Source organism: Haemorhous mexicanus, chromosome 13, assembly GCF_027477595.1.
Source record: "Haemorhous mexicanus isolate bHaeMex1 chromosome 13, bHaeMex1.pri, whole genome shotgun sequence".
In the NCBI taxonomy this organism is placed as follows: Eukaryota; Metazoa; Chordata; class Aves; order Passeriformes; family Fringillidae; genus Haemorhous; species Haemorhous mexicanus.
The window spans coordinates 6661094-6675116 of record NC_082353.1 but is presented as its reverse complement, the minus strand read 5'-3'; the positions used below and the strand labels follow the sequence as shown (position 1 = coordinate 6675116).

The 14023-nt window shown below is 42.7% G+C and overlaps 1 protein-coding gene across 3 annotated transcripts in view; it reads right to left on the bottom strand.

The window, feature by feature from the left end:
- Positions 1 to 14023, bottom strand: part of RORA (RAR related orphan receptor A) — a 350533-nt gene that overhangs the window by 65824 nt on the left and 270686 nt on the right. The window contains exon 1 of one of the 3 annotated variants that reach the window (XM_059858139.1): positions 5570 to 5684. The exons of the other annotated variants lie outside the window; for them this stretch is intronic. Within the exon in view, the coding sequence (XP_059714122.1) occupies positions 5570 to 5600 (31 nt within the window). The 5' untranslated portion in view covers positions 5601 to 5684. Of the gene's footprint in view, positions 1 to 5569; positions 5685 to 14023 lie in introns of those variants that run through there. 3 annotated transcript variants of the gene reach the window in all.

Genomic DNA, 14023 nt, shown 5'->3' with positions numbered 1-14023 from the left:
TTTTGCAGAACTTCCCAGCCTAAATGCCTCCAGCAAGCTACAGACTTGGTTCAGCACAGGCAGCTTAGAGGATGAAGCACAAGGAGAAAGTCCATCTCCAGACCCCCTAAAAGGCCTTCTGCTTCAAAAAAGTCAGTGCCTTTTTTCATCCAACAGGCAGAGAGGTCTGCACAGTGTAGACTCACCTTTTCTCGCATAACTTAAGTTATTCTTGGAGGACAGAGTGCTCCCCTCCCCTGCTAATGTTTATTGCAAAAAGGAGAAAAAACCCTGATCTTCAAAAAGGAAGAAGACAGTTTCTGTACCATTAGTTATGTGCATATCCCTTAGATATCAGTCCTCAAGGAAAAGGCAAACCACAAAAGGAGAGAACTACTGCTTGCTTGATCTCAGGAGTTATCAGCTGTAATTGCAAATTACAGCTCACAGATAAATACAAGAAAGGTGAATACTTTTTCCTTTTATTGTGAACAAAAAAAAAAAAAAAAAACCCACCAGAAAAACATTCTAAAATGTATCAAGTCTGACTGTAATAACATTCTTGTCATATGCAGTTATTTTGCACACTACAAAAACTTATCTCCTGGGAATGGAAAGGAAAAAAAAGAACATGCTGCATCTCAACTTCCTCCAATACTAGATAGAGAATTGCAATGTATCTACTCAGGAGAGACACAAAGATACACCAATTTTTATTTAGTACATATAGTTTAGAATAAAATATACCAGTTTAGAACTCTGTGGTGTAGTCAAGAAGAAATACCAACAATCCTGACGGTAATTACTACACGATAGTGATCATTTTTACACTGTACTGTAGGCAAAAGAAGCAAGAAAAAAGATTTAAAACCTCTTATGGTTAAAATTGAATGCTACATCATCCTAGAAAAAAAACCCCAAACATACCAGGTTCTCTATAATGGGGCATGAGTAAAGAAATCAGTCTTTTTCACACACAGTGGGGAAGTACTTAACATAAAGAGGACTCAGTTCTCTACTAAGGTCTCTAGACTCCCCAAACTAAAAAATGCCAAAACAAACATTCATCTCCCTATTGCAGAGCAGCAGGCCCTTCCCCTGTGCCAAGTGAACCAGCTGCCATCTCCTCCTGACACCCCCCACCAGCCCACTGAATAAAGCATGGGGACATTTCATATCTGCCAGAGCCCACACTCCCAACACCAGCCTCCTCTATACCCTCTCCTCTTCGACCTCAGCCCCTCAGGGAGTCATTTTGTTTGGTTTCACAAAAAAAGGGCACAGAAGTCCTTGAGTTGTGTCTGTAGACTGCTTGAGTTTTGCCCCAGTTATTCAGAATTATCCTGGAAGAATTATTTTTAAGACTGCATTACGAGCCGTTGGGAACAGGCTCACCATTTTAGGTAGGCAAGAGCTGTATGTAAGTTTAAAGAGTCTGATCTAGTGAGATGTTCAGCACCCACAGTTTCTGCTGACCTAAACAGGACAGAATCTCCTTACTTGAAATGAGTGTCCCCAACTGAGACTTGTACAGAGCATGCAACTGCCTTTGATTTTCACAGAGCGAGACATAAAGACAGATCTCCTCTTTTACTTTTAAATCTCGAGAGTCTCTCAAAGAGCCTGAAACGTACATTTCAGCAATAAACCTCAAACCCATCTTATCCTCTGAATGTAATGCAACAAATGTCTTAGATACAAGCAAGTCATTCAGATCAGTCAAATGAAATTAAAGCAGCAAGAAAACAGCCTGTAAGCTAGCAATTCCAAAGGCCAGATTCTGTTAATATTTAGTCAACAGAAGTTCTGTACTGGAGTATTTGCTAAATTAGATTTAACTTTCAATAGTGGCACAGTGAAGGTAAATTTAAGCACACTTCAATTTGCAAAGCTACCTTTTTTTTAAAAACCAATGGCAAGATATTTTTCCATAGGCATTAGTTTACTGGTGAAAAACACTGAGTAATTTACCAACGTGCTGGGAGGCTGGTGCCAGGATACATGACAAAAAAATACTTCAAAAGGTCAGGCTTGACAGAATGGGAAAAGCTCACCCAAATGAAGCAGCGGTGCGTGCATCCCTGTCTGCCCCCAGAGCAGCCCGGCTCTGCCGGCTCCGCTCGCTGCAGGAAAAGCACCTGGGGCAGAGGGACAGCGGCAGCCAGGGCAGCGCTGCCTCCTGCACGGCTGCAGCCAGGGCAGCGCTGCCTCCTGCACGGCTGCAGCCAGGGCAGCGCTGCCTCCTGCACGGCTGCAGCCAGGGCAGCGCTGCCTCCTGCACGGCTGCAGCCAGGGCTCTCCGCAAAAATGCAGCAGATTCCAAAAATCCTGTGGACTAATAAAGAAACCAGTGGAGTCGTCTTCCTTAAACAAGTGGTTTTTAATGACTGAATTTTCATTTGGAGACACTGTCAGTAGAAAGGCTAGTTATATTTCCAATGATTGAAACACAGACCCCCAAAAGCAAAACAATTTCCCTTACAGCCCAGGAACAACAGATTCTACTCATCTGGTCCATCTTCCACAAAACAGCAACAGACTGAACTTTATGTTAACACAGCAGTAGTCAGGATTAGTACCTCAAATGCCACCTTAACAGTAAATACACCTGGGTTTAAACAGATTAGAAAATTTACATCAGCCTTCCCACCAACCTCTATTTAGGAACGTGCACAACAATGATAACGCAACTATTGCCAGGTTCCTGTCCGTACTTTATAACTCATCAGTGGACTGAACCCTTCTGTCCAGGCCTGGTGATGGCACAAGACAAGTACCTGAGCTCTCACCAGCACTGACTGACACACCTGTGTACAAAGCAGGCACCAGAACACGGAACAATCCCACAGCCAGGAAACGACCTCCCCTGGTCTTGGGCTCATCTCTGGTTCTGTACTGGCCTGACAAAGGAAACCCTGATCCTACCCCAGCACAGTGTACTTGCTCATCACTTCAGCACTCAGCCCTACTCTCCTTGAAGTAACCCTGACGCTGCTGCCAGGGAGGACTCTCTCTGGAATAAGATCTGCACCAGTGACTACACCGGCAGAATGATCGGATTTCTCTGCAAACTTCACTGGTGAGCACGTACAGTTGCTGTGTCCCCCAGCAGTGTCAGCTGCTTAGCTGACTTGCCTGTGTTACAAACTAAAAATGCAAGGCTTCCTGGATACTCTACAGACTCACAGCAGTTGGTAAATAATTTCTAAAAGTTATAAAAAATTTCTAAAAGCCCATCAATCTAGAAAATACTTATTCAGTCATTAAGAACTTTGATGCTTCATCTCTGCCTGTCTTCTTAGAAATCAGTCGGAAAAAAAATCCACTTTCTGCTCTGCCTGAAATGACAAAGTTTCATTTCATAACATGCAGCCTGTCTCAAAGACATGCCCAGGCTCTTCCCTGGACTGGTCTGTTCCCAGCACTTTAGGTGTGTGAGTGCAGCTCTCCATGTGTGACAGCTGGCTCGTCTTTACCCACCCAGACCTGGACAGGCTCAGGAATTTTCAGAATTAAAGAGAACATGCTTGCCAGAACATTGTGTTGCAAGAAAAATAAAACAACTCACAAATTAACATCACATGGTATCAGTTTGGGCTATCTAAACAGCAAGAGGAAAGGCATTAATACTCCCCTTTTTTACCCAAAAAAGAAAATTAAACCAAATATGAAAATCTCACATTCTCCTTAAGACTGTATTTTTTTGCACTTTAACTTCAGAACTGTAAAATATTAGAAGACGCCACCACAGAATAGAGAAAAAACAAAATACCCAATTCACCTCCAGATTTTGCATTTTTCCCTTTTACTTTCGAGCTTAAACAAACTCCATTCCCTATTCTATTGGTCTACTTCTCTCAAATCATAATATTGGCTTGTGGATCTATTATTTCATAGCAGTCAGAGGCCCTTTTAAGACAAATGACAACACATTTCCTCCAGCTGAACCCTGTCCAGCAAATTAGAGAAAGGATAAGAAACCAAGGAAGTTTTTCAATGCACTAAAAAACTAAATATTATGAAACATGAATTAAATGTACTATAGAAATAGTATGTAAAAAGTACAAAGACCTAAGCATTTCTATAATAAAGCCACTAGGAATTACACTTTAAAATCCAAAAGCTGGGCTCTGCCAAGATTTTGCATCAGTGTGGAAATTGGTTTAAATGAAACTCCCAAGAGAATAAAAAATATATTTCAAAGTTGAATTGCTGTAAATCATCTGCTTGTTCTTTTACAACACACCTTAAATCTCTGTCCAGAAGCACAGCACATAATCACACCCCCCAATATTTTTGCGTGTCTACTTCCCTCCCTCTTTTCAAAAATTTGTTTATTTAATTTCATGGTTCTAACAGGCTTATAAGGGATACGCTAAAAACTGTTATCAGAATATGTAGAATTCTAAAGGACTGCTAAAATATCCATGTAGTTTGCACTTTAAAAAAATGCACTTCCTTTTGTTACAGATGCAAGTATCTGAATCAACCCAATTACATTTTCTTGCCAAATACATTCAGCATGGCTAATGATTAATGAATACAGTGCTATTCTTTTTATTCACACAGGCTTCTCTCCAAGAAGAAAAGGAAGCCGAGTAATTGAAAATTACCGTCCTTAAACACTATGCTGCTACTGGTGTGCATTACCTAGTGCCTTGTAAAGTGGAAAAAAAAGGAAACAGTCTCCAACTGAAGCAAAACTCAATATTCTTTTTCCAAGTAACTAAATTTTTAAAGAGAAATTTTCCCTAAAGTTCATTTTAAACAGCACACATTTAGTATTTTAGTGGGGGCAATAAATTCATATGTCTTTAGATTACTGTGAAAAAATACTGTATGTAAGTAAGATGGTTATTCAGGTTAGATTTTTTTTTCTATATTTAAAAAAACCCCAAACCTATGACTTCAAAAACACTGCAATGCAATGCTCTACTGTGGACCGAATTTTATCAGAAAACAGGGCAGACTATAAACGTACCTCTAAACTTTTGGTATCTCATCAAAAACTTCGTTTGACTGTCCTCAATTTGCCACTGCCCCTCATTAAGGACTCGAATCCGCAAGAAGAGAAAACTCCAGGTTTAGAAAAAATAAGTCACTAAGTAACTCTGCTCTTTCCTTTTATTCCAAAGCCTTTGAAAGAGGAGCAGCTGCCTGAAGACGGCATTTTAGCCCCATCAGCCGCCCAGAGGATGCTGCACGTCCTCTTCTCTTGGCTAGAGTGAGATTTTAGGGAGCACTTTTTCTCCGCGGCTTTGCGGGAAGCTCAAGCCCAGCCGGTGTCCGCCCGGAGCGGGCTCAGCCGCAGCCCCGCCAGCCCAGCGCCCTGCCCGCACGTGCCTCGCCTCTCCCCTCTAACTTGCAGGCACCGCGGCGCTGCCGCCGCCACCGAGCCGGGGCCGAGCCGCCCGTGCCCCCGAGTGCTGCGAGAGCCGCCCGGGTCCTGCACGGCCAGCGCCGGCCCGGGCCCGGCAACGAGCGGCGCCTGACCCCGAGCGGCGGCCCCGGCGCGGGGAGCGCGGAGGCCGCGGAGCGCCGCGATTCCGGCCGGCCCCGCTCACTGCCCGGGCCGGGCTTCCGTGCCTACCTTTCATCGCGGCGAGCACAACGCACATCATTTGTCAGCGGCGAACGGCGGAGAGCGGAACGGAGCGCGGCGGGCAGGAGGCGGGGAGGGGAGGGGAGGCGGGACGGGCCCTCGGCGTGAAGCACCGCCGCCGCCTCAGCAGCAGCCGCCGCCTGCCAGCGGAGAGCCGCGCCGCGCCGCCATCCCCCGGCCCATATGAGGCTCCATGTGACCCGCTGACACGGAGCCAGCCCCGGCCCCCCGCCTTGTTTACACCGCTGGCCCCGTCCCCTCCCCTGCCGCCGCCGAGGGGCGGTCACGGGGCGCGCCCGGCGCGCGGCACCGCCCCCGCCGCCCCGGGGCTGCTCCGCCCGTCCCCGGCACGGCACGGCCCGGCAGGTGCTGCCCGGCCCGGCCCCGGCACGGCACAGCACGGCCCGGCAGGTGCTGCCCGGCCCCGGCACGGTGCGGCCCGGCAGGTGCTGCCCGGCCCGGCCCCGGCACGGCGCGGCTCGGCAGGTGCTGCCCGGCGCAGGGCTCTGCGGGGCGGCCCCCGGCGGCAGAAGCGCTCCCGCAGCGCCCCAGAGCAGCTCCCGTCCCTCGGGTCCCGCAGCTCCAGCGCGCGTTTGTTCCCCGCAGCCCCCCGGAAGTGTTGTTTAAGTAAAAAATAACCGTGTTGCCGCTACATCTTGGCACAACGCTCCGCAGTTAATAGTCGCTGACTCGATCAAGCAGAGCAGCATTTACATTTTAAATCTGTCTGGTGATGGGTTCACGCTTTCTTAGGATTTACTTGGAACGTCTGAAGCATGATATCACTGCTAGAGTTTTCATCTATTCTATAGCATCAGATGTCACTGTACTGTCAGTTTGTGAGATGAAGTTTTACATTCATGGATATACACACAGCCACGCTACAGGAGGGATAGCGCATGACTGAGCACACACACAGACACAAAAATAATCCAACCTATTAAAAAGCCCCACACTTTGCGGAAAATTGCATTAACAAAACCAGTATCTTTTTCCAATTCCTGTATTAGCTACTGGGATAAACTGTCATGAAATACAAAACCACACACAAAAAAATTGATGCATTACAAGCTGTTTAAGGGGGGGACAGAATATACGATACCATTTAATCTAATTGAATCAGAATGTAAGTATTTAACAAAAATAAGGGAAAATAGTTACAAACAAAAGCCAGAGGAACCATCTTAATACTTAAAACAAAGCCCTATATTTAGAAAACCTTTATGAGATGAGGACACTGAAACAATCTAGTATTAAATGGCCCTTAATGGCTAATTCTTACCTATTTCTTTAATGCGTTCTTATTACAGTATGATATTATTTAAATGTGATTTGATCCAAGTGTACTTACCATTTATCAGTCTAGTCATTCAAGCCCCATTAATGCAAAATACTCTTTTAAATTTTCCTTCTTTCAAAAAACATTAAAACATTAAAAATTCCAAGAGCTAATCTGCTCCAGTAGTGTAAATTTAGCAGGTATTTTTGTCATAAAATTTTTCATCTATATTTGCTCTCCTTACATTAAGCCATTCCTACTAATAGCATATGCATAGTGAGATACTGCTCAGAAAATTTACAGTGGCAGACCTGGTCCCAGATGGGTTTGTGCTCATGGAGTTTTACCTGCAGCACAAGCTGTAAAGTTGCAATCTACTGAACAGAAACCTTACAGGGCATTCTGGACTGAATCAAATCCCACTAACAGTGCTGCTCAGAGCTCTTCAGGGCCTGCAAGATGCTGCTTTCACACATGGGCCAACTGTGGAATTTAGATGCAGCCAGAAAGCTTGGAGCATGCACAAGAGAGAAGAATGATGTCTTAATGTATTGTAATGTGGAGTTAGATCTTTGTAAACATTTTGCTCTGACACAGCAAGTAATGTCAGACCAATGGCCTGAAAAATGTCATAGTCCATCAGCACTAGTTGTCTTGTCAGACATTTAACCTTAAGGTACACAGCATTACATTATTACTGATCTGGATTTCTTTCCAGTCCAGCTGAAATGCAACTGGTAATCTGGAATGACATCTGATGTGCTAAACGGCTTCAATAATAAGCAGACAACACAGATTTGCATTCTTACAAAGGCTACTTCATAAAATTACAGAAGATTTGTCACCAGACATTTGAAGTGAGAAGAGCATACCTAAAATAGTTTTTTATTTGTTATCAATACCCCATCTAAGGCAATCTGCTGACTTTTGAATATGTAAACATCCATTTGCACTTGGGTTTTCTGTCTCACATTAACCTCATCATGAAAGCTCCATCCAAAATCCATTTCCTTCCCCATTTAGCACACTACTGCAGTAGTGAAAGTCTCTCTGGAGTTCAGACACGGTATCAGTGACAACACAATGTGCCAGTCAAATAACACTGAGCTGAGTATTACAGTACACTTGACAGGCAATTGCTCTCACTGTTTGTGCAGCAGGGTTTCATTTGACTGATAGGAATGCTTCCCAGCTTCCAGAAGCTTGTCTATCCTGCCTGTTCCTTCAGCTTTTGATAGATACCCATGAAACACTGCAAGACTGCAAACTCTTCACAGGAGTGAGAAACTACACTTCAGGGTACACTCAATTCTTGCCTTGATTTCTGCATTCAAAGACCTCTTGAACATGTCAAATGTATTTATTAATGGTTCAAAGTGAGCAGTGGCCTGCAAACAGACCCTGACCACAGCACATGCTCATCCTTTGAGCCACTATGGCACAGCCTAAGCACACCCAAACATCCAGGAACTACAAACCTTAGATTGCAGCTTTAGGGATGGGAACAGATTGGGGAACCTTATCAAGTATTGTTCTGTGTTATGCTGACATAAAAGGTGTTCAGCTTGTCAGCCTAACCACAAGCCTCGGCAGCAGTCTGAGGGAAACAACTGTTTCTAGAAATCTTTTCAACCCTGCTGCAAAACAGAAAAGTGTTAAATTGCTAACAGAGAAAGGGGAAACACCTATGACAGCTATTAGCACTGGTAATGCAAGAGACAGTGTTAATTGAGTATTCTAAGCACAGGACAGAAAACACTGAGAAGCCTTCTCCACCTCTTTTTAAACCTACTGAGCAAAGTAATAAATTCAGCTTCTAAGATGAACCAGCTACTCCTAACTATTTGTTCAAGGACATCCCCAAACAGAAGTAGTTTAAATGCAGCTAATTAAACAAAGATGTTTATGTTGTTCTGACTTGAAATGTCAGTGGGGAGCATTTCTGCAGAGTGTTGGGTCAAGTTTTGCATTCTTGCCTAAGCTGCACGGTTAGGCTTAATTTAGGAATAATTTTGAGACCTCCTTATCACTAAAATTTAAGATTTGAATAATAAATACGGGGCACAACCACCACCCTTCTTCCCTACCTAGCATAGAGAAAAAAAGCATTCTTAAAAAAGAAAATGTGTCATGTAATCACCCCCTGCCTGAAGAAGGTTCAGCCAAACAGGCTTGCTTTGAAGCTGAAGCTGTCAAACCACTCTGAGGTACAGCATTTCCCCACTGCTCTATCACTGCTACAAACACAACTGCATGCAAACCTTTGCAGGGCAAGGGCTGCATGCTGCATTCTCCCATGGAGATGAAAACCTACTTACTGAGAAGGAAATGTGGTATAAGAGCACTTCAATAAATCATCCAAAGCCTCCACATTTTCAGCTTCAGCCAAGACAGCTTCTTCACTTCTTTTAAAATGACCTACAGCTAGGTTTACATATATGTTTTCACTTATAAAATGGGCTTAGACTGGCAGCATAAATCCACGTAATCACACATATTTTTAATTGTTTTTCTGAAGTCTTCATAGGTGTGCAATGAAATAAGTTCTTTAAAACGTTTAGGAAATCTTATATTGATTCAAATAGGCAGCAGTAACATTCTGAAATGCTCAAGTACTTTTCAGGACTTCAAACATCTATAGGAAATGTTGAAAATTTCTTTTCAACATTTCAGGAGCTCCTCGGAGGAGTTAAACTCTGCCCAGAGATGGTGACAACAGCTGCTTGTAAATGGGAAGAAGCAGGTGATACTGAAAGCAAAGCCTTTCTCCAATTGCAACCCAATCACATGTCCTACTATCAGGAGAAGCATTCAGCTCCCAGCTCATATTAAGCGTTGCAGGTCTAGATGGGACCTGTGTTTGAAACTTACAACAAAATCCAAGCATCAAAACATTCTACTTTTGCCCTTTTGGCTTCTTACTCAACAACAGCCATATGTGAAACCATGCAGGTGCAGTGATCACAACATCCTTGTTTACCAAATACACCCAAAACCAAGTGTAGGGAAACTGCAGCTCTAGATAATCTTTAAAAACACAATTCACAATTCTGCCCACCCTGTTGGCAATCAATTTTTAAGTGGCTTCCAACTGATACATGCAACACCCCCAAAAAGAAAATGATTGCTCCCTAACACATATTCCCCTCTAGATTTAGTGGTATTTTAGTCTTCATTTATTTCTAGCCCTCCAAGTAGCACACTGTTGAAGATGAATCTGAGGTTGTCCTCATTAGGTTGCCTCTTTCTCATCTATTTAAAACTGCTACTATGCTGACCCTGCAATCATTCCATTTTGCTTCAGACAAAATCCCTGCCTCAGTTCCGGCTGAGGAGGTGTGCTTCTGTGCCTCGTGGGCCTACAGCTATATGTCTTAATCAAGTCACTTTAGAGACTACCCCACAACTCCCAATTAAGTCCTTTGCTATCCCCAACTGTTGAACTGCTTGCTGTGCTTTGGCAAACAGCTGCTGCAGTTCTGCACCTGGTGAAATGAAGTATGAGTTGACAAAATGTTTTTGGGTTCATCTGGATGAAAGGTAAGTCCAAAGTCATTATTATCAGCTAGGCATGCTGTTAGTAGCAAAAGATTTTAAAGATCTAGTCAATTGAATTTGCACCCAGCTTCCTCTCACCTTGCAAGGCTATCATATTTGCTGCTTTTCAGAATCTAAGGTAACAGGAGTACATTTGGAAATAAAGTGATTAGAAAGATGAGATTATCACCAACTCATCATCTGCCATTCATTGCAAGTGGGGACATGGAAAGAATACAAAGTTATCAAGAAATAGATCAAACTGGACTTGGTAGCCTCCCCCTTTTGTCTACACCTAAAAGGGCATTATGAAGTGACTGGTATTGGATTATTGCTCATGCTGCCACTGCAGAGTCTGTTTGATCTCAGAAAGATTCTCATTTACACAGTTTTGAAGGATCAAATCTTCCTGCAACATCCTGACATTAATGATGCCAAAAAGCAGGAAGTGTTTGAAAGCTGTTAGAGCTCTCTTTTTCATGCATCATCTTACCAGGGTATTTGGCCAGAGGTGCTTGCCAAAACTGCAGCTATGTATTGTTCTGTATATCCCTTTAGGTGGGGAAAAGTCAATAGACAGTGTATAAACCAACTGCTGATTGGCAGCAGCACAAAGAACAGCAAGATACTAATTATTCTCAAAGAAGTAATTACTAGACTCTTGTTTAAGGATCCTTGCATATAATAATTTTTCAGAATAGACAGGCTCTCCAAAGAACCTGTCCTATAAATCAACCAAGAGAGAATTGTGCTGGTTCTAGTGGAACATCGTCAGTGTAGTTTAGAATCTTCCAAAGTCCTTTTGTTCCTTATCCCCTTGGTGTAGGCATAGGCTTCTGTAGCACAAAGTGGGCAAAGCTGCTCAGTTACCAACTGAGCACCTAGCACCTTCAGCCTAACCATTTTTAAGTCATAATTTAGCTCATAATTTAATTCCAGATGAGAGCAGAGGCCTGGATGCAGAGATCCTGTCAGCTGGACTGGTGCTGGGGCCTTCTGGAGGCCTGATGAGAGTAGACAGAACCTCTAAGTGCTTTGGTCCCTTTCTGAAAAATACCTTGGCAGTATTAGCAAAGTTCTCACTTCCCTAAAAAGCCTCTGGTCTGTAGAGTTTTTGCTCAATTTTATGGGTAACAGCTGGGTTTCCCAAGGTGTTAGGTCCATTTCCCAAACTTTTGTGCATACAGCCATTCACAGAAGAATTGCAATGCTCACAGGATGCCCAAGACAAGTCTGGAGCATTTGCTATCCCCAGCAAATTTATGACTGACCTGACTACTGGCTTTAGATCATCAGCCAGTTATATACCAGGGATAAGTAACAGTTTTTTTCCTTTTTTTTTTTTGATCCCTGGGCTTCCCTTTTGCATCATCAGGGATAGCCAAGGCAGGAGAAATGGTGGAAGTCAGAAGAGCGTGAGATGAAGGGAGACAGGGTTCCTCACGAATGTGTCTGGCCAGATGCAGCACCAAGAAGGAACCCTGGAGTTGCCTGGCCTTTTTATGATGAATAAAAATCAAGATGATTTGGGCAATTTGAATAAAAATCAAGATGATATGGGCACATCCCAATGGATCCATGTGCCATGGGCATTCACAGCACTTCAGCCTCTTGATTTCCTTGCTGCTTATGGCAATGCTCTCATCTGTTGAACAAATTGAATGTTTCAGCTATTCTTAAGCATAACCAGAGAAATGTTAATCTACAGCCAGCCAGAGTTGAGCTTTCTGCCCATAAACTCTGGAAATGATGTGTAGGTCAAGTTGCCAGAGAACAATGGAAGCAGTCTCACATATGGGATGAGGATGTTCCACAGAAGGAATTTGTGGTGCACCCACTCCCAGACTGAGCAGAAGTAACCCGAGAGCAGCTGTAAATTTGCCAACATTTAAACTGCTCCATGTCATGCCCAGTGACAATAAAACCTCTCTCTTAAACTTTATGAGACCAGCAAGCAAATTTTGCCCATTTTCAACAATGTGATTAAGAATATGAGCATTAGGGGGACAGATAAGCTGTGCTGGGCACTCAGAGAACTTATATGGAAATTATTTTTCTTTCATGGGAAGCAGAAGCATCTGTCCAGTCAAGCAAACCAAGCAATGATTCTGCATTATGAAATACTCTTTTTATAAGTATTGATGTTTCAGTTGGTAGTGCCACATGCCAATAGTGGGTTTGCTGCTTATATTTAAAGTGCAGCTTTCAGGACAAGATTCATCTAAGTTGACATTGTCTGATCAGCAGCATATTTCCTGCTCCTGTGAGCATATACATTATTTATACAGCTTTGCACTATAGATCTTGTGCATTTTCTGTCTCAATGCAAAGCACAAGCTTAGAAGCAAACATGCTTTCTAGGACAATTAAAATTCCATGTTGGGACTCTCTCCAGAATTAAGTCTTCAGGCCACAGTTGTATGGGTTTCTCAGCCTGTCTGACCCCCTCTTTTCCAGCACAGTGCTTAACAGAATGGGGGTAAATACTTCAGCATTTTCTCCAGTTCCTCCTCAGATTAATACTGAGCTCGAGAACAGAAACACCGGAAAATCTAACATATTCTCTTCTCATGTACTTGTAGATCATTGCCAATTTCTCTCACTCCTCACTTCTTCAAACTTTAGAGCCACTTCAGCAGCTTTCACACCTGATTTCTTTCTCCACAGCACCATTACATTCTTGAAATTATCAAAGAAAATTCATTACTTCTGATTCCATTAGTAAAAAATAAATGGCAGCTGATTATGGCTTTTAAGGCTTCAACTTTAAAGAAAACACAAATTTTAATGATCTATTTTCAAAAATCAATACACCTTCAACTACTGTACTTCAAACAAACAAAACACTGCATACCTACTTAGAGTGGTAAATAAACGATGACACAGTTCCTGGGCATGAAATCCATACAGATAATTCCTCTGCATAATTCTGATTATTAGACATGATAACGTGACACTGTTGAAGGATACTAGACTTTAATAGAAGCAAAATAATAAGATGATTCACTTACAAAGAAAGGTAATTATTTGAGAGCACTGTTTTGCTAATAATCACCAAGTTCAGAGAACACCTGCACAGAACCATCTTTCACTTTGGAAAGGGGAGTGCAGTATTCTAAGCTGATAAATTTGATTACAAAGCAGAGCACATAGAGCAGAACACCTATAGAGAATCATCTATTGCTTCATCTAAAATTGGGTTTTATAATCTGCATTTGTATTAATTTAACTCATGACAGTATTTTTTTATCCTATTTAGAAAGCAAAACAGGGAAAGGATTTAGAAACCTTCTCATTTTCTGTTTTAGTAATTTGATCTGAGCTACCAGCACTTGCTTGATAAGAATAATTTTTAACTCATAATTTAAACCTTATTACCATACACCCATCTTACAGAAAAGGAAGTGCCAAGCATTTTTCACATGGGCACATCATTCCTGATTATTTCAATTCCATTTTAAAGGATCTTTGACATGGCTACTGAAAGGCTTGTCAAAGAACAGGGAAACATTATGATATTCTTTCCCCATAACCCTTTCCAGAGCATGAAATATGAGGGACATTTCTAATAGAATCCAGGCTAATTTAAGAGCTGTTAATCTTGACATTAAGGCTGTTGTAGCTGG